Raw genomic sequence first — 20,154 nt, forward strand, 5'->3', positions numbered from 1 at the left:
CTTACACGCGGACTGCGACATTTTTTTGTCCCGTCTTTACAACATTTTTTCACCGTACGACATCAAAAACAACTCCTCAAAAATGGCGGTCAGTGTGCCAGGCGCACCGCGTTCATACGTCACTACACACGTCACTGCTTATGTCACTGCAATGTTGGTCTGCTATTGGTTGGCGTCACGACTCCCAAAGATACTGGTCTGCCATTGGTCGCCGTCCCTAAGACGCTGGTATGCTATTGGTCGGCGTCACGGTTTGAAGATGGCAACATGCTAAAGATTTGAACTCGTGCTTACAATATCATATTTATTGTGTATTTTAGTGCTTATTTCAAACTTTAACTGGTTAGCCATTGATACCAAGATTGCTAGTGATGTTAAAGGGAGAAAAAATTATTAGTATGGAAACGAAGCTGGAGATAATGGAACAAGAAATATAAAGAAGGCTAGGCTAGGCTAGGCTACCCTCGCAAGGGAATATGGCCATAACAAGCTCGTCACGTCACTCAAAGGTAAATAAATCCTTTATATATATTTTTTATTTATGATGTTATTTAATTGTACACATGTATAATTATATATAAGTAGCACTTACTATACTATTTTGTTACCAATTTTGAATATGTATGTACAATGTTGATGTTTTTACCTGGGGTTTCACACGCATTAGCTAACTGGTTTCTATTGCCCACCATATGACGATCCGATCCCAACTGCGGAACGGATTAATTTCGTATAGCGGGAGTCCACTGTATTTTCATCTGATGCACCTCACACTTAATGATTACACCTTGAGGAGCAGACATACACAATCACCTCACACAGTGCCCAGGTTCAATGTCCAAATCCATAAATGAATTTGAGCATCATTGGAAAGTGTAAAGCAAATTAGACCCTGGAAAAATGTAATATCCTTGCAGCGCAGCCTTTGTCATTGGTCATATACACAACTGAGTGCATTAATGTGTATAAAGGTTGCTTGTGTCTGCTTCTGTGTGTCTACATGTGTAGTGACATTTTCCTCTAATGTACCAGTAAATATGACTCTCATTAATAACTGTCTGACAATGATTTGCGCCTGACGAGAGCTTAAATGCCTGGCTCCTGGACCGCTGCCCTAATGGGACTGATACATGTGCTCATCCATACATATACGCCTGTGTGCACACACAAGCGCACACAAATACCGTAAACATTGAGAGAGCCACACCAAATATAAGTCTTATGAGGTTTCGGCCCGATAACAGCTGTATGTAAGCGATCGTGGCTATTTTAACACTCGATTTACTTATAAATATACACAGACAAGTCCATTAAATCTTAATTTACGATTGATGGCCAGACTCCCACCTTTTTTTTTTGGCCTGTCAGTACAATAAGTATTATCTTTTTGAACACTAATATCATGATTTGTAATAGATTTGCCACTTTTCAGAGAATGTTATCTCAACAATGTTGACATACTCAACTTGGTCAACCTTTTTCCTAGTCTAACTTTCAAACAAAACAGCTTAGATGCAACATACCGCCCCCTGTGAATATACACACAGATCTCACAATAATTAGGCCACTTTGCCTTATGCTAACTAAAAGGTTTATAAGACAACTAAGACCAAACGTCTTCACTTGCTCTACACAATAGAAAGTATGAGGTGCCACCTGAGGCTCAAATGAAAACCCAGATAATAGCGTCCATATCGATGTCAGATACCACAGCTGCAAGACGAGTAGACAACTTTTTTCGATAAGATGAGGGCTGCTGATGTGATGCCGCTGGCAGGGTTAGTTGGGGGCAGCAAATGTCCGGACACCAGACCTCTGATGAAGTTCATTAGTCCTATCACAGACTTCTATGTCTATCACCTTAGACAGATATGTTAGTTTTTAGTTTGTTCCTTGATCAAAAGTATCATCAGTTATCACTTGGCTCCCATTTTTGGCACTTCTTAATGACATCAAAAGCCATTTACTGTACATTATAAAATGAATACAATGATTAATTATGACATTATCAGCAAGTTATTAAACACTCTGGTAAAAAAAAAAAAAGAAAACACACTTTGCTGCTTTTTGTAAGAAAGAAGGGAGTATGAAGGAGATTGAAATACATTACTGACCCACTGCCACCTCTCTTTTCTACGGCAGTTGTTATCTCCATCTTCACCTTTCTTCACACTTGTGTGGCTTAGCAATGGAAATTGGAAATGACATCCCGCACCCTGGGGCATCTGGTCGGCTGCAAAATGGACATCATAACTTCATGAAAACAGCCTTCACTGCATGCTCATTCACACTCTATGAGCTGATTTTAAAACTGATTTTCGGAAAGAGGCGATTTCAATTTACAGAAGCTACTTCTTGTTGAACAGCGAGCATATAAAGTATGTCTTGCGGATTAAAAAAAATATACAGTGCTATAGTTAGTAAGTAAGCCTTCGGAAAGCCTAAAAATCTTTATAAAGTAAATATCAATGTATGCACCTTTTGTAATGAAAGGTGGTGGTGTTGTGTGGGGCTGTTTGGGGGCTGTTGAAGAAGCGGCATAAGCACTTAAAACGTTCACGGTGAATTCACAAGGTGGATGTAGCTCTAGATCTAGTGTGTTGAGTACTCCTCTGAAAACCAGATCACAGGCATGCATGTAGTGACATAAAAATGAATGAAAAACAACTAGAGCTAAACAGCTTGAGCTGTAGAGATGGTGGGGGTGGTGCCATGCTCAAGGGCATTTTAACAGGAGCCAGGAAGCAGACTAACATCTCTCCGACAGCTAGTTCACATGTTTATATTTGTCCGCAGTGCAACTGTGACCTTCTGGCTCCAAAGTTTAAGTCCTTACAGATGAGCTACTGCCAACTGTAGATAGTGTGAGAGACATGTGACAAAATCCAGTTCTCCTGTATGCTAGCTTTATGAATAGTTTTGCCTAGCCTTGCATGTGCGCAGTATATTACTCTTGGAAATGTCAGCTTGTGCAATCGTCATGACACACTGTAGGCCTTTTATTTGCTTTGCTAAGTGTTTTACTTGCCGGTACTGAGCCCAACTGTCACTTATGCTTCATCTTGTTTTTGTCCAGGTGAAAGATGCCACTTTGTCGGTATAAATCATGAGTTATACCATGTTCACAATGCATGATGTCATGTAAGCCTTTCTTTTTTAGCTTTCTGGCATATATCACAAAATTAATGGACAAATATTTATTATTTTCATTACACGAATAGCACCATCTGGAACAAGCACCTTAGTTATTCTAAGTTGCTTGCCGGGTAATATGTTTTTATACCCACCATCAAGACAGTTTTCTGCAAGATTTTTTGGAGTGTGTCTGGGGTCTTATTTGTTGAACAACCAAGCGAGTAGAAGCTGTTAATCAAGGTCATCCAAAGGACAGGCTTATGGATCCAAGTATAGGGTAGCAGGCAAGGGGAGCAAGCGAATCACAAAAGTATGTATTACAAAATAAAAGGCAAATAAGGTGCAGGAATGATCAAAATTAATGATGATTGCACACATTATTATAACAGTGGAGTCAAACCACCTTGTCCCTGTAGTTTTTAACATACCCTTTTGGTTACCCATTGGTTCTCAACCTTTTTTTGGTGATGTACCCCCTGTGTAATATCATTTCAGCCAAGTACCCCTTAGCCAGTGCAAAGCATTTTTAGGTTGAACAAAAAAAAAAGACTTAATACATGCCATCAGTGTGTGATTTATTAATCTTTTGACCCTTTCAAACTTCACTTATATTGGTCCGCAAAAAAATTAATTCACCTAAAGTGTCATCTTTTGGATCATAGAAAAATATGTTTAAAAAAAAGCATAATTATTAATAAATATTTTTCCACAAAAATATAATCAATATCAAGTGTCAGAGTTGTTCTCAAAAATAAATGATTATAATTTTCTAGAAATATTTTTTATGTCTTGGCAGCGGCTGGTGAAGCAGCTGTACCTTGCACATTTCCACTCAGACATTGATTTATTTTTGTTTTTGTCCGTGTGAAATTCGGTGCATTTTGACTGGCTATATGATGTGACATTGCCACATTATGGCACTCTGTCCTTTTGTGTGATAAAAACAGCGATCGCGCCTCATTTGATTGGTGCTTGTTGGAATGGAATAGCAATGGAGGCCAGGCAAGCCCGAAGGCAGTTCTGAAACCATCATGGAAAAGTCCCAAAGGGCAGTAAAGATGCTAGGCTTTCAATAAAACACATAAGGAACGTTTTTGTTCAATTCGATAAGATAATGTCATAGAAGTTATAACTACCACTTGAACCATGTGGCACATGTAAGATTAGCTTTTGCATGATCATCTTGCAGTAAATATACATATGTAGCCTGAAATGTGAAATGTTACTACATGCTGCAAATTTTGGGTACATGTTGTACTGCTGCTTATTAAAAAAAAGTAAAAATACATGGAATACGGGAGAAACAAACCCTTTTTGCGTGTATGTTATTAAAGAAGAGACGCTAATCTTTTGTTTGGTAGTTTCTGTGTCAGAAACACAAGACGTGTGATACTTGAAAGATGATTCAGAAATGTGTCAATTGGCAGGCACTCAAAAGTCTTTTTTTTTAAATGGCTGACCTTAAATTAGTCAATCGCTATTCAAAAAGTGGGAATTTGAGAAAATTCCCCCCCATTTCTTTAGCTACAGCGAGACCTCAAAAAACTTCTTCAGGATTAATATCTGATTGAATCAATATGAACATACTGGAATTGATAAAAACATTAATCAGATTTAATATTTACCTTGTCAACCACTTTTATACTGTTAATGTTTATAATACGATCTTGGAGAGGGTTATTAATTCAATCATTGTGGTGGATGGAATTTGTGTTAGCTGGCAGCTCCTTGATTGGTTGTTCATGTTGTATTATGTATTCATAATAGCTATTTAACCAAGCAAAATATTCATCTGTCCCAATTTGCCAAAACTTGATTATTCAATAGAATGAAGCGCTCGATTGCTGAACACTAAAGTAAAAGTAAATACTAAAGTAAAAGCAACCGCTTAAAAAAAAAGCTGTTGCTTCAGCTCCCTGGCAGTAACTGGAGAAAAATTATACATAAAAACGTGTGTGCATGTCTGTGGTAAAAAGGAAGGTTTTAACTGATCGCTTGTTTCCTTTAAATTAAATTATGTGATTTTGATTTATGTATTTATTTCAAACATGTGGGCAAAATAAACACAAACATACAAATAAAATAAAAATATATACAATTATGTCGGGATATTTAAACTTATGACCAACTGTCATACAAATAAAAGAACCCAACTTCAAATGTATCTTGGGCTTTTGATATGCCAACAAAAAAAGAAATGTTACTTTATATTATCTTTGTCTCAAGGATAGAGTTACAATCACGGCTTCCCTAAAACATGAATAAACGCAAAGTTGAAAATGCAGTCAAGTTATTTCCTCTATTTGTTTTATGTGTGAACAGCTAATTGTATGTTTGTCTTCTAACTCTCCCAATCACCTAACATATCCGACAACCACAATTTATATATTTAGATGCTGTCTTTTTCTCTCTCTCTCCCCCTCCCGGGTTTCCTGGTGGGCTTGTTGTTTGGGAAAGCATTCTAATTCATAACGAGCCTGAGTGGATTTGATTTCTGTGAGTGGGGGCTCGCCAGCAGGGCGCCAGCCTGCAATCAGTGGCTCACACAAGGCTTTCAAATACACACACGCACACGCACACACACACACAATGCAGACCCTGACGTAAAGGCAGGAAGAATGGAAAGTATTATCAGTGGCCACAAATGGACAGTGTTTCTCGTCACCAATCTCCCTGTATGCTCTCTTTTCAGGCTAGCACCTTCTCAGTTTTACTCTCAAGTATTTACTTGCTCTTCTTTTCACTTTCTTGTGTGTGTGTGTTCCTGGCTTACATTATCTGCATCTTATTCCACTTTATCTCATCTTTTTCTCATGTACCATTGTCACGTTTTTTGTTTTTGTTTTTTGCCGGCGGCTCGGAGGATTTTTTCATTCTATATCCTGTCAAATTCCTGTTGATAAAGTTCCACAAATAGGCATAGGCAAGCAGTGTTACTCCTTGTGTTTTTGGCTTGAATCTTCTCTCTCTTCTCATTTCGGTCTCCTAATTTCTATACCGGCCAAGGGGTCAAGGCTGGTGACTAAGGTGGCAGTGGCGCCACCAGGGGGTGGCCATGGCAACGCTCATGAGTTTGCTGGCTACCCCACTGTCTGGTATACATTGTAGTAAATTTCCCCAGAAGTATTTTTGTTTGTTTGTTTTGCACTAAATGCACATATTTGGATACTGAAGAGCCATGTATTGTTTCTTTTGTGTTCCTGTAGTACAGAGCAGCTTGATTTTATAAGTGTAAAGTTATAAATTAATGGGATTTGTCCATTGTTAAGTTGTTTGAGAGATGCTAGGAATATGTTTACTTATGAATAGTATTTGCTATAATGAGCAAGTAGTATTGCGTCAGCATTGGCATTTAAGCAATCAATTAGTGTGTTAGATGGCAAACGTTTGCTTGCTAGCTTAGTCTACTGTGTATCGTTTGAAGAGTTATGTTTTTGGTTGCATTGAATAAGTGCAATGATTTTCAACAGGTATTATTGAAAGAGTTAGCTACTGCGGGGATGAATAGGGCACCTTATGCCTCATATATTCATGACACAACTTAAAATGTTAGTTGTACTCTTATTAGTATATGCGCATCAGATCATTAGTAACATTAAATAGAATGAAATAAGCCAAAGCATATCAGAATGAATTTTATTAAGTCTTTCTGATCATTTTCTTCTAGCTTGTTTAGAGCAAGAGGGTGAGATGATGTCTTGAAATTTTGGATTTTGGGTTTGATGTGCCTCCTCAAAATTTTAAGTGGCCCTCTGATCACCCTTATGAAAAGTTTATGGAGGCGCTACCGCAAGGTGGACAGTTTCCAATCTGACAGTTGCAATTTCTACTTTCCTGCTAATATGCTAAACTATAGATGACCAGATGTGCCTTTAAATGTCCTCCTTTAAAATCTGAGACAAAAAGAGGAAAAGAAGGAGTTACTATTAGAAGAATAGAAAAACAAAGTTAAATTGCATTAGTTTATCATAAGCAGATTGTCTCTGAGGTTTCAGCGGACGTCAATGCAAATATGTTCTTGCACAATGTAGCAAGCCCTATTTTTTAGAAGTCGCTGTAAATATGCAATAAATATCCCTCATAAAACAATTACCTAAGTAGTACCACTTGATTTAGGATGACTAAAGTGAAAAAGAAAATATTTTTACCTCAGACCTGTTTAACGAAAAAGGCCCCACTTTATTAACGTCCAACAATATGGAATGAATTGGACGTGAATGAATGAACTGAACTGAATAATTCTTGACTTTTTCTCCCAAGTAATGTCAATCAGTTTATCGCTTAGCCACGTTTTCCTCAAGTTTATTTGATTAAAATGATGATTATTATCATTATTATTAATTGCCTTACTAGGTACAGACACATTTGCTTATTTTGCTGTCCGACACATCGCTGAATATCACCTCATCAAGCTGTTCGTATTTTGATGCAATGGTACTGTGATTTATCTGTTGGGATGTAGATTTTAATCTGTGGTTTTAGCCAAAGTGTTGTTCTATTCCTGCTGTTATATTAGGTTGATTGGACATCTGCTCTGGGGTGGATTCTAAGCTCAAATGGATGTTAAACTGATTCTGCTATTCCACTCATGTTCCAGAGTTACATCGTTGTAACACAAGTGCAATAAAATCCTAAATGAAAAACAGTGCACAACTACTGACCCAATATTTTGTATTTGTACTTTTCCTGCAAATATTGGGTTTTCAGAAACATGATGAGCATTTATTATAGACTTTGTTGACACAAGGGATTTGGTGGAGTTTATTGTAACGTAACATTTTGTCTGCTCAGAAGAACACCAAAACACTTATAACTGACAACATTCACCTTCTGCAAGGTTTTTGGAATACTCTGGGTAGCCAAGGCATTATTCGATCATCAGGTTCGACAGGCACCCTGCAGTAAGCCTATGGGAAGGCGGACCCACATTGCTTCTTGGGGTTGTCCTCGCCCAGGACCCATTGGTGTTGATGATGACCCTCCAGAAACGAGGAAAACTGTCCAAAGATATTTTGCTGTGCTCTGCCTGATCCCTCACCTAGGAGCATTAATCTCCTATGGATCATTTTGACTTACAAACTCCTTTAAAACCATTAAGTGGTGGTTCCATTCAATGAGGGGTTCTTCCAGATAATGCATTGAAAAATTTTAAAATAAAAAAAAGCAAAACATAAACAGAGGTAATTATTAGAACCAGCCTGTATGTTTTTTCATGTTTATGTGAAAATGTGAAGCATTCATTCTCTCAAATCAATACTAGCATGAGCATGAATTCAAAATATGACTAAATGCCAAAAAAACACTCTGGGTTCTGCAATTGACTAGTGTATAGCGAGTTGCCCCGGAGCTTTAAAGTCAGAGATTTCAAATTAAAATTGCAAACCTTTCCATAGGTTGACGTTTGCATTGCGTGTTGGCTGGTTTTGGTGCACTATATTTATGTTTCCAAAAAAGTGAACAACATCTTGGTCAAGAATTTAGACATTTGGTGTGGTTAAAGTGCACCCCATCCACTAATATGTTCAAATTGGATATTTCATTGTTCTTCCATAAACGTACCCCGACTCAAATGAAAATCGGGTTTCGGTGGTTAAATAATAAGGGGGCAGCAATTGCGGATTTGGGGTTGTATCTGGTCAGAATCCTAATATATATGTATGTGGAAAATGTAAACAAAACATGTAGAAATGTGTGAACATTTTTTACCTTACCTTAAAACATTACCGTGTTTGTATAATACTGTGTTTACCAACACAGTGTTGTTTTTAATTGAAATTTTATGTCGTTTAGGGCATTCTATCTTGTGGTATTGCTGCTGTTGACTTTGTTTTTGATTTTCCTGCCATCACATACTGTATGCAGTCTGTCTACTATGTACTTCATATGCAAAAGTTGTCTCGGGATGGGTGGGTTACACTTTGTATGTGTGCGTGTGTGTGCATGTGTGCATGTTTATTTTTGTGAAGGCATGCTAAAAAAGGCCTTGGGGCAACAGCAGCAGGTGATTGGAGGTCACATGTGTGATGTGGTCCAGAAATCAAAGACACATTTTTTACAGTATGTGTGAGTAACAAATGTTCCTTTTCTCTGCTTCTGATCAAGGCCGGGGCACTCTTGGTTCATTAAGTACACATGCACGTGCGCACACGCGCGCACACACGTGCACGCACACGCATACGCATCACAACTGCTCGTATGTTGATACAGAGATGTCGGGTTTAGTTCATACATAATATAACAGGACAAATATTTAGATTTGCCACCTCTCAACAGTATATTTGATGTGTGTGCGCTTGTGTGTGTGTTTGCATGCTCGTGCTTGTGGGTTTTTGTATGTGCCACCCCCCCATTTCTGTAATGAGGTCAATCTCCTGTGTGGAGCTAAAACCTCTGTCTTTATCTCTGTTGCATGGTCACAGGATTATGCTTGTCGTTTTTAACCCTCTGCAGCCATGGTCATAAAAATGACACAAATTTCCCTACTAAATACGACGTTCCTAATGTTTCAAAGTCAAACCAATGTAAATATTTATTTGAATCAAGAATGAAAAGATGTAATAATCACTGTTTTGTCCACCGTTTATGTAGTTTAGTGTCCTTGCGTATATTTATGTTTTTACCCATTTTCATTCACGGGCATAAAAATGCGGGCGTCTCTGTTTGCAGTATGTTCCACCAATTGCTAACACCCCCCTGCCCTCTGTTCACTTCACACATGATGTGGCCCACCTTTTTATCCATCTGTCGTAACAGTTCTGTGTGACTGTGTCTGTGCACATTGTGAGCTTTCATGCAAAGCTGGAGCGGTGTTGATCAACCGGCCAAGCCAATGGCATATGGCCATGTCCTGGGGTGCTCTGGCATGTTGGAATGCAGGATAACAAACTTAACCGAGAGGATTGTCTGCACACTTCCGTACCACTGTAATGGAACTTGAGACAAATTCTATTATTTTGGGGAAGAGTCGAGCATGTTTTTGACAGCAGACGAAAACATTTGAATTTTTATTTAGAGGCGCTCCCATCTGGATAGGACGCACAATGTCTTTCAGTCCACTAATTTTTCACATATGCAAAAGTAGAATTTGCGTTGGTCATGTTTATTTTGCGATTATTCAAACACTTGCCATATATTATTTGATGTAGACGGGTTAAGATTAGGATTTTGCCTTTCATTAAGAACGTTGTCACGTTTCATGGTTTTTGGAAAACAAGAAAAAAACACGTATTGATAATTGTTTTTTCATTTTGCTTACTTGTTCACACGCCTGGTAGATGTTTTTGTTGCAATATGAAAGCAATGCCAAAATATTGTAATTTTTCATCAAAACCAAAGTTGATGACCAAAACCAGAAATGAGAAGCATTGAAAGCAGCCCATCGGCTTAGGGAACGGACTGTAATATATGCAGCGATTGGATGAGATCTGTAAATTAATAATGAATTATTTGAAACCGCTATGCTACTATGGCTACATGGCTCGAAATATGATGTCTGTTCAGTATTTGAACATCACATAAGTAGTTAGCTGCTAGCGCTAATGGCAGAGACTTGTGCCATATACAAAGACTGCATCATTGACTAGCGTTTTTTGTTTTTTTTAGTTCTCTTAATCAATAAATATTTTTTAATGGCAGTTTGTTGATTATCGGTAGCTCTCTGATGTGATGGCAATTAAAAAAGAGTTGCGGGTACTCAAGCTAGCCGCTCTGCTAGCACCGCTACAATGACTATCTTCTTGAAAGACTATTGCTGATTTGTCATCCATTATTTGGTGCGTTTATTTTGAATTTGGCCTCCACGGCACGCTGTGAGAGATACTTAGTTGTTAGTCTTCCTTGGTAGATTGTTTTGTTTGTTTTGTTTTGTTTTTTTTTTGCCCATAGTCATAGGAAAAAGGTGGAAACAGGGCAGTGCTCGCTTTTCTCGACTCGCTAAAATGATTTTACAGTCGTCGTCTGTACTGATTGCAGCCGCTTGTTGGCAATTTTTGACCGAAACATTCCTGTTGCCAAAAATTCAGCGCACCCATCCTCCACCCAAAAAAACTGTGACTTCATGTGTATGGTTGCACATGCGGGTGTGCGTGTGCACTTTAATTCATTTTAATCGAGAAAATTGATTTGATATACAAGTAAATTCAGTTACAAGCTTGGTCCCGGAAACAAATTAAATTTGTTTAGTCAAGGTACCACTGTATCTTCATCCAGTTCAAGGGTCTTTACGGATCCAAGCTTGTCACTCTGACATTTTTTCATGATACGTTTGTAATGGTCGAGTTGTGATTACTTTTAACATATCCTTGGTTCTAATGAGACCTAACTGGAACATAACAAGACACGGGGTCCTTTAGTCTCTGTCTGTCGCTCTCTCTCGCTTTGTCTGTGTATTTGTGTGTGTGCGCGTGCATACGTGCACGCATGCGTGAGCTTGCATGCTTTTGTGCAGACAGCTCTCAGCTGTGGAAGCTGGTTCACAGGCCGGTCAGAGCTGCTTTATTTCCTTTTAATTGAATTAAGATGTGCAAACAAGACCTCAGCAAACACACGGTACCTATTACAGAAACACATGAGGAAAAGACAAACCCAAATTGGACACAAATAAGACGCACAAACTGAAATGCATAAAGAGCTGCATGTGTGTACTTGTTAGATACCAGATGCTATGAAACTCAGGGGGTTGTGATATCTTAATAACCACTACTGCCTCTTAGTCATATTTTCTTTATTAGCCCTATGAGTAAAATACTTCATTTATTTACAAGTTCATGACATTTATTCATATATATATATATATATATATATATATATATATATATATATATATATATATATATATATATATATATATATATATATATATATATATATATATATATATACCCCATTTACATTTGTTTTCACAATGTTGCAAAATTGTTGTATCACATAGCAAGAAGTTCATTAGTAATGTGAGCGTTGTGGGGTTTACAATTTTAGTGGTGCGTGAGTGCATACCTATACCTATATACTAGTTGTATAACATAACCGAATTTGAATCAGGAAGCCGTTTTTTGTTGTAAAAGATGCATCTCATTCTAAACCCATTGGTTTGGATTGTTCATTTTTGAAATATACTGAGATATGTTTTGAATCTTCTTTTATTAGCGATATTCATTTGAAGAAAATGGCATCGACAGTAATATCAAGTTCATTTAAAGATATGTAAAATTAATTGCATCATATTCTCTTTAACTGAACCGTACCGAATCGAAATCAATCCACGTTCAAATGGAACCATTTTTGAGGGAGCCACTTGGGGTTAATTGTCTTGCTCAAAGTTACACTGACATAGTTGCATTGGCTAGGAAGGAATTGAACCAAATGTCTCTTGGTTGCAAAACAACCGCTCTGCCACTGATCCACACTGCCGTGTGTTATATAGACTTGAGCAGAGCAAGGAACATTGTCAGATACAACTCATCCTGGTCATCAAGTTGTCAATTTGTTGCCCTCTGGTCAGCACTATCGGGCTCAAAAAAGCCAGACTAACAGCTTTTTCCCCAGAACACCCCGAAAGTAACAAATTCACTGTTAAACTATGCTTTTTATTTCATAATATTTATTTGATTTATTGTTCATACTATATTTGTATAAACAAATCAGAAGAACGCTCCCAATTTCGTTGCATACCATTTATAAGATTAAAGTAAAAGCATTCGGTTCAAATCTATTCTATGGCATTTTTCTGTAGCGTACTCAAAGCGCTTTACAGTGCATACACTGTTCATGCACTTGCACAATTGCACTCTGGTGGCAGCAAACTACGTATGTGGCCGCAGCTGCCCTGAGGCAGGCTGACGGAAACGTGGCTGCCATTGTGCACCTACGGTGCAGCCCTTCCGACCACCAGCATACATTCACACCCAGCCATACAGCAGTGTGAGCAGCACTGGAGGCAAGGTAAAAAAAAATAATAATAAACTAAAAATGCTGGAAAACAGTCTAACATTACAATACTATAGAATAGAATGCCTTTATTGTCATTGTACGCAAGTAGACAACAAAATTGGGAGCGCTGTTGTGCATATTAATAATATGAATGAATAAAAACTATTCAAATAAAGAAAAAATAGAATAGAAGTCTGTAGGTCCGTCTTTTCTGAGCCCTGCATTGCCGACCAGAGGGCAACAGTTCGGAGGCATGATGACAAGGGTGAGTTGTATCTCTAACAATGTTGCTCTGCTCAGATAATGAGAGCCGGCAATATCGTGCAGAGAGGGCAAAGAGAATCCAGGAATTTCATAGGTAATGTTGATCATCTTCTGCGGTGCTTGCAGTGCACTCCTCAACTGAGTACAACTCAGTTCCTGAATTCAGTCGATAAAATGTATTGAATTATTTATTTATTAGACAAATATGATGATTAAACTTCATCAAATTGATAGAATCCACATTTTGGAGAAAGGTCAGGACTGCTCTTGATCACAAGCATACAAGCTAGCATGCTAATGGCATGGCTTGCATGGCTTCTTCTGGGATGTTTTCATTTGTTTTCATTGATGAGGCATCATATGATGACAGCAGAATATTAACGCAGCAGTTGACATCACACAATAAGATCATATTTACACAGAAATAGACAAAGGTTGTAAAGTTTAGACAGGCAGAGGCAATTTTCAGACATCATTCATTTTACCCACTAAAGAGAAGTATTAACCCCTTAGATCAAATATTCGATCAAGGCTATGACAGAAGCCTAGAAAACTATCATAAAAATACAAGGCTTGGTTATGTCAATGGGTTACTCAGGATTGATGTAAAAGTAAAGTCTTGTTCAAATGTTTCAAATATCATATTCCAATACTGTCATTTGGCTATAATGTTTATAATGATGCAGATAATGATGGTGTAAATTTGTATGTTTTATAATCATCAGCGTTTTTTTTCTTTGAATCACATCATCTTCAGGCCTGGCTCCGGGCTGCTCATCTGATTAAAATGTCAACTTCCATGGCTAATATTTGATCTGGCAACCTCCATCGAGATCTGTCCTTTCTTATGACAGAAAAAAAAAAGTGGTCTCACAAAATTACACAAGCATACTTGTCGCTAGCAGACATTTGAAACGATTTTACTTCATATTCCTTGTCTATCTCCTGCAGGTTATTCCTGAAAGTGAAGCTCTTCACTTCCAATGATCATTTTTATTTATTAAGTTGTCATTATTTATTTTCTTCATATATATCCTTTTCATCTGCCATGCATGGACCCTCCCCTCGCTCACTCACTCCCCAATCATTGTTTGTCATTGATGTGAGAGAGCGAGAGAAGAGGACGGGCAGCCAAGAGCAAGAGAAGAAGATGACCAACTTTCTTCGTGTCTACCAATTTGTTCGTCATCTCTTGTCTGTTTAAAATATTAATACATATTAGTTGATTGAGATTATGTATCTAAAAAGCTGGCCTGTTCATGCTCCAAATATCACATTCAATCGATCAATATTAGGAATATATATATATATATATATATATATATATATATATATATATATATATATATATATATAGATAGATAGATAGATAGAGATTCGTCTTTTTAAAAATTTGAAAATTTGCTCAATTGTGAAATTAGGATTTTACAAAAAACTTTACATTAGTTATTAACTGCTTAATTGTGGCATTCAGGCTACTTGTGCACACACCATGAGTTGCTATTTTTTGCTCAAGTTATATTAAGGTTTATGTTAAAACTGATAAATCAGTATATGTTATTGTGTGAGCGTTTTGCAGGCGCTTTTCCAACTATTTTTTTAAATAAATCAAACCTTGCTTTGATAGATGTTTAAATGTTTAAAATCATTTCAAATTATAATCGTCCAGACCAACTATTTTTTTTTTTTTCTGGGCCACATTGCCCCACCATAATATTTATGTATTTATTGATTTAAACATTTTAAAAAGTAAGGTTGACACTTGTCAGCCAGCGGTTTGCTTACCTCCTCTCGCCAATGTCTCCAAAAAGCTCATAGGCTCTGTCTGGTAGACAGCTATGCTGACAGGGTAAAATAGAGTTTTTTGTTTATGTGTGTTTCTGCCGTAATCATCAAAATTCAAACTAAATTCAAAAATAAAGGTGTGGCATACTCTCATTTAAACAAATGAGTTTAAACATCATTTTTTGACACCCACCTTTGTTCACTCAGTAAGTGTAACAATTGGATTATCGGATGGTGAGCAGCTATAGTGACGTCAATAATAGGTCGGTAATCGCATGTTAAATTGATTTACTAAACATATAAACAAATGCAAATTAAAAGAATAAAACGTGATGCATTTTGATGCGTATCCAACAGGTATATTTTTGGAGGGACATAAGTTATCCTGAGTGCAAGATAGGCCTTTAAAGAGTAAAAAAAAAAAAAAAAAAAAACATCCTATGAATGACTAACTACATAATGTTCGGCTTTCATGTATTATGGTGTTGCTCACAAAAAGAACTTCTACGCACACAACAGCATTTGCCCTTCAGGCAGAGAATAAAGCATGTATTATACATACAGCTCAGTGTGACATGGTAAGGAGAGTCACATTAAGGAGGAAGTAAAGTCATGCATGCAGAATATCCAACTTGTGTATATGTGTGTGTTTGCGTGTGTTTGTGCAGCCTCATGCATTGCGTGTGCGTGTGTGTGTGTGTGTGTGTTTTATCCACTGTCTCCAAATAATGCGTGAAGCAGATTAAATTGACCCACAAATAATTTTAATTAGAATTCATTACTTTGACTCTTTCAACCGTACATCTACACTCATCTCTAACAATGAGTGTCATCACTAGATATATTTTAACATGCACTAATTACATGATAATACTACATATATACCGGTGGGTGTCAGCCTTTGTTCATGTACCTATATTATAAAATGTTTTTTGAGTCAAGTACACCCTAAAGAGCGCAACACATTGTTGGCTGAAAAAAAATAAAGAATGATCTTAAAACTCTACGAGTTAGATCATGTAATATTATCTGTATTATAATTTGCTCTTCTTCTTGCTTGTTGAAAAACTATTCCTGCTACAACATGAAAGAGCATTACCATATTTTTGGATTATAAACGCATTGGATTATAAACTGCATCAACAAAAATTTATATACGTACTTGTCTGTGTGTATATATATATATATATATATATATATATATATATATATATATATATATATATATATATATATATATATATATGAAACATTAGAAATAGAAACAAATTGTTAGAATACTTCACGAACACAACAGTAGCATGCCTGGTTGCACTTACTAGTGGAGCATGTCCTCCAGAGGGGAGTAAAATAGCAGTTCAAAATTAATTCTTTGATATTGTCTTCTTCTGGCTCCCTTTGTTTACTGCAGGTTTGCCCCCTGGTGGCTTGTAAAAAAAAAAAAAAAAAAAAACTGCGATTATGTCGCCCTGGATTATGAACCACAGGGTTCAGAGCATGAGAAAATAGTAGCAGCATATAGTCCAAAATTAATGGTAAATTGGATTTGCTGATCCCTTCAGGTACTGATGGGCAAATGAAGCCTTACTCAAGCCTTTACCCATCATTACATGCAGGAACACTTTTTCCATCTCACATATCCCCTGAGGTGCCTTCACAGACCCCAAGGGTACTTCTACTCCCATTTGAGAACCGCTGCAATGTAGTCTTCATAGAACAGCACCAAAAAACGTATTGGCAATGGCAAAAAGATGCCCTGTGAATCACTTGTGACTTTTTTTGTTTTGCATACTTTTGCAAGTGACTGAGCTACAAGTCTCATGTTTGGTCAAAACCAAACCAAAAATCACACACTTGGCTACTGATTGGACAATAAAGCCTTACGAACAAGATGATTTTTTTTTCACTCCTCTAGTTGGTGCTCTTGGTTTAAAAGTAAAGGGAATGGAAATGCATTATATTTCAACTGCGTCTTTAGACCACAAATGCCAAAATGAGGAGCAAAAATGATCCAAAGTGGTTCATGAAGCTTCATTGGTGACCAACTTTATTGTGTTACTGCAAAGAGCCAAATCACACCAATGGGTGCCAATAAACCACCTTCATCCTATCCCCTCACTCTCTTTTGACCTTTTGTACAAACTTCCTTTCTTTGCATGTGCATATTTTAAAACTAATGTTCTGCCATGTTTGAAAACCGCACATGCACTTTTCCCCTCATTTCACTTTTGACCGTATTCTAATTTTAATCATTATTTTTACCTTAATCAGCTCCAAATTTTTGACCTAGCAATGTTATCCTTTTTAATGGGACCATTGGTTTTTCTGGCAATGCTGAAAAGGAAAAAGCAATAAGATAAAAGAAGGTTATATTGTGGACATTTACAGTAACCCCGTCTGTGTGTTTGTGTCTTCGGTGCCAATTGTTTGAAGTGCTTATTCTCCCAAAATTATAGTACTGCCATAATAAAGTATGACCCTGTAATTACAAGTCCAGTCTCAGTAAATATGCGTGCATGTGTGTGTGTGTGTGTTATGAGGTGAAACTTTTGAGATTGGCTGTGCACTGTGTGCTTAGCCGCGCGCGCGTGTGTGTGCGTGCATGCGAGTGCCTGTAATTTGTCTTGCATGCAGCATACTGAAGCAACTGTTTGTAAGTTTAACAATACATCTGAGGCTGAGTGAAAAAGATAAATTTGCGTGTGACATTCCCCAGTTATGTTTCTAAATGTGTGGCACCAGCGAGCTGTGACAAAGCTCACTTTGAAAAGCAGACATCTTTGGCTGCAGGCTGTGTTGGCCTCACCTACAGCCTCCCTAATCTGCTGAATCTTGCATGATGCTTGGACATCTCATGCATAGTGCATAAGCACAAACATGCCATTGAATGATATACATACTGCATTGGCACCTGGATTCGCCTTCACTCACAAGATGATAATCTATTTTTCATCAGCGCATGCTGTGGGATGGCTGTTTTGAGGACAGCAAAAATGAAGATGGTTTGTGAGAACGTTCTTCATTTTAAAAGTCCTTTACTTGTCTGTTTGTTGGATCTGTTTTTCTTTTTTGAGTCTGGATTTGTTGTTGTTTTTTGTTTAATTTATAAGCGAAAGCTGTATGGCTTGGCTAGATTGGAGCATTTTATACATCTTACGTTTCTGATTGCTTTCCGTGAGTGTTGCAGTTTTCTGGCTTGCTTCTTCTTGGTGTACTCATGTTCCTCTGAGTCGCACACGAGGCAACATTTCTGCAATTGGATGAGTGTCTTTGTTTCAAATGTTGAATAACTTGCTTGAGGACTGTTTTTTTGATCATCGCCTGACGCTACAAAACCGAGCAAGTTCCAAGATTCTGACAAACGTGTGCTTCTCTAAGCTCACTTGGCAACCACGACTCCGGCGCAAACAATACGCGTCAGTGAAGATGTGCTTTGAAATATGGAAGTCTCAAAGAAAGCAAAAAAAAAAAACGTCATGACCCCGAACTGACTAATCATCCAGCTCTGCCTTGAATACATGCATATTACAAATAAAACAGCTTGAAGCAAGAGAGCTTTGGATTTGATAATCATCATTTTTGACATTTGCAGAAATGTTAGCTGTCTGGTGAAATAAACACTGTAAATTCAGGTAGGTCAGAAAAACAAGACACATTTTTAAAAAATGCCAGTATAAACATATGTAAACAACATAAAGTAACACAAAAGAAATACTAAGTGTCACAAAATATGCACAAAATATATTTTTTACGCACACTTGCACATTATTTGATCCAAGAATTCATGAACAGTTGCATAGTTTTGGTGGTGAAGCTAACAACAGACACGAATGTGATGCTAATTGGTTGGAGATGAGCTGCTTTTATTGTGACAGGTGGGGATCTGTTGGGTCCTTAATTTTGACGCAAAGGGGTGTGGCATATTGTCTTAAAGGGACAATGTGTAAGATTTAGGCCGTGTTTCATTACGGACAGCAGAAGGTGCTGGAGTTTCTGCATTTACCATTGTCCATAGCTATAACAGACATGGCAGCCTCTGGAGGAGTGCCACCCCCCATTAATATAATTTGGTTGTTAAGAACATATTTATTTGCAAGTTTTTGAAATTTATAATAATTTAATTCATTCCTTTTTCATGAAAATCAGTTAAATCTTAAGTCCGTTTAAGCACTCCGTGATTAGCGTTTTGCAAGGAACCTGTACAATTATATGTCTTTGCATGAAACTGGTCAGTAGCAAAAAAAAAAAAATGTTGGAGTCTACTGTATTAGAAGATAAAATGGTCGATATGTGGTCAGACGTTTCCTTGTCCAATTTCATTAATGTAACTGAAGACACTGACGAAATTGTGTTACTCCTCATTTTATTGATGAGGTGTCGTGGTTGCCGCTTGTAATGGCTCCTGGCACTTTTTCCTTTTTTTTTCCCTCTTTTTGAATTAAAATTACATTAGGTCATGTAAGCAGGTATCATTTTTGGAGAGAAAAATAAGGCATTTCTTCACCTAACCGGAGATCGGCAAGTTTTATTCGTATTTTTAGTTTCTGTGCATGTAATTTATTTATGGGCTGCCCAGTCAAATTGAGAGTTAAAGTAATGGAGCCTACCTCTTCACATGATCACGTTTCATGAAACTAATGTCAAACTAATTTCAGTTTGGCTTGTTGAAGCGTTAAATCTCCAAATTTGCTCTCATTTTTGTTATAAGTACTTCAGTTTATGTGAGTTCTGACATATTTACATCACACTTGTTTGTCAGAATTGCTGTGTTGAACGCATACACGACTGCAGGTCAAAGGGTTTAGGAAGTGCACTGTAAAAGAACTGAATAAATTATCTTTTGTAATAGGTTCATGCCTTTATCTTAGTAGAAGCCTCTTGCTTCCCAAGTTTTGCTTGGAGACAGGATTTGCCTGGTCAGCAGATCGTTGAGGATATGGCAATCGATAAATGAAAAAGGCTTCTCTAGCTTGCCGAAAACACACCGGTGGGTTGTGGGAGCTTGGGGTGCTTCTGCTCCTGAAAAACCAACAGCTGGGATGG

The 20,154-nt window shown here is 37.4% G+C and overlaps 1 protein-coding gene across 2 annotated transcripts in view; it reads left to right on the forward strand.

Moving 5' to 3' along the window:
- bcas3 (BCAS3 microtubule associated cell migration factor) overlaps positions 1-20,154 on the forward strand; it is a 121,259-nt gene that overhangs the window by 61,670 nt on the left and 39,435 nt on the right. The window contains exon 23 of one of the 2 annotated variants that reach the window (XM_088428349.1): positions 14,278-14,595. The exons of the other annotated variant lie outside the window; for it this stretch is intronic. Within the exon in view, the coding sequence (XP_088284475.1) occupies positions 14,278-14,288 (11 nt within the window). The 3' untranslated portion in view covers positions 14,289-14,595. Of the gene's footprint in view, positions 1-14,277; positions 14,596-20,154 lie in introns of those variants that run through there. 2 annotated transcript variants of the gene reach the window in all.

This window comes from Hippichthys cyanospilos, chromosome 11 (genome assembly GCF_059441005.1).
Source record: "Hippichthys cyanospilos isolate Australia breed blue-spotted pipefish chromosome 11, RoL_Hcya_1.0, whole genome shotgun sequence".
Taxonomy (NCBI): domain Eukaryota; kingdom Metazoa; phylum Chordata; class Actinopteri; order Syngnathiformes; family Syngnathidae; genus Hippichthys; species Hippichthys cyanospilos.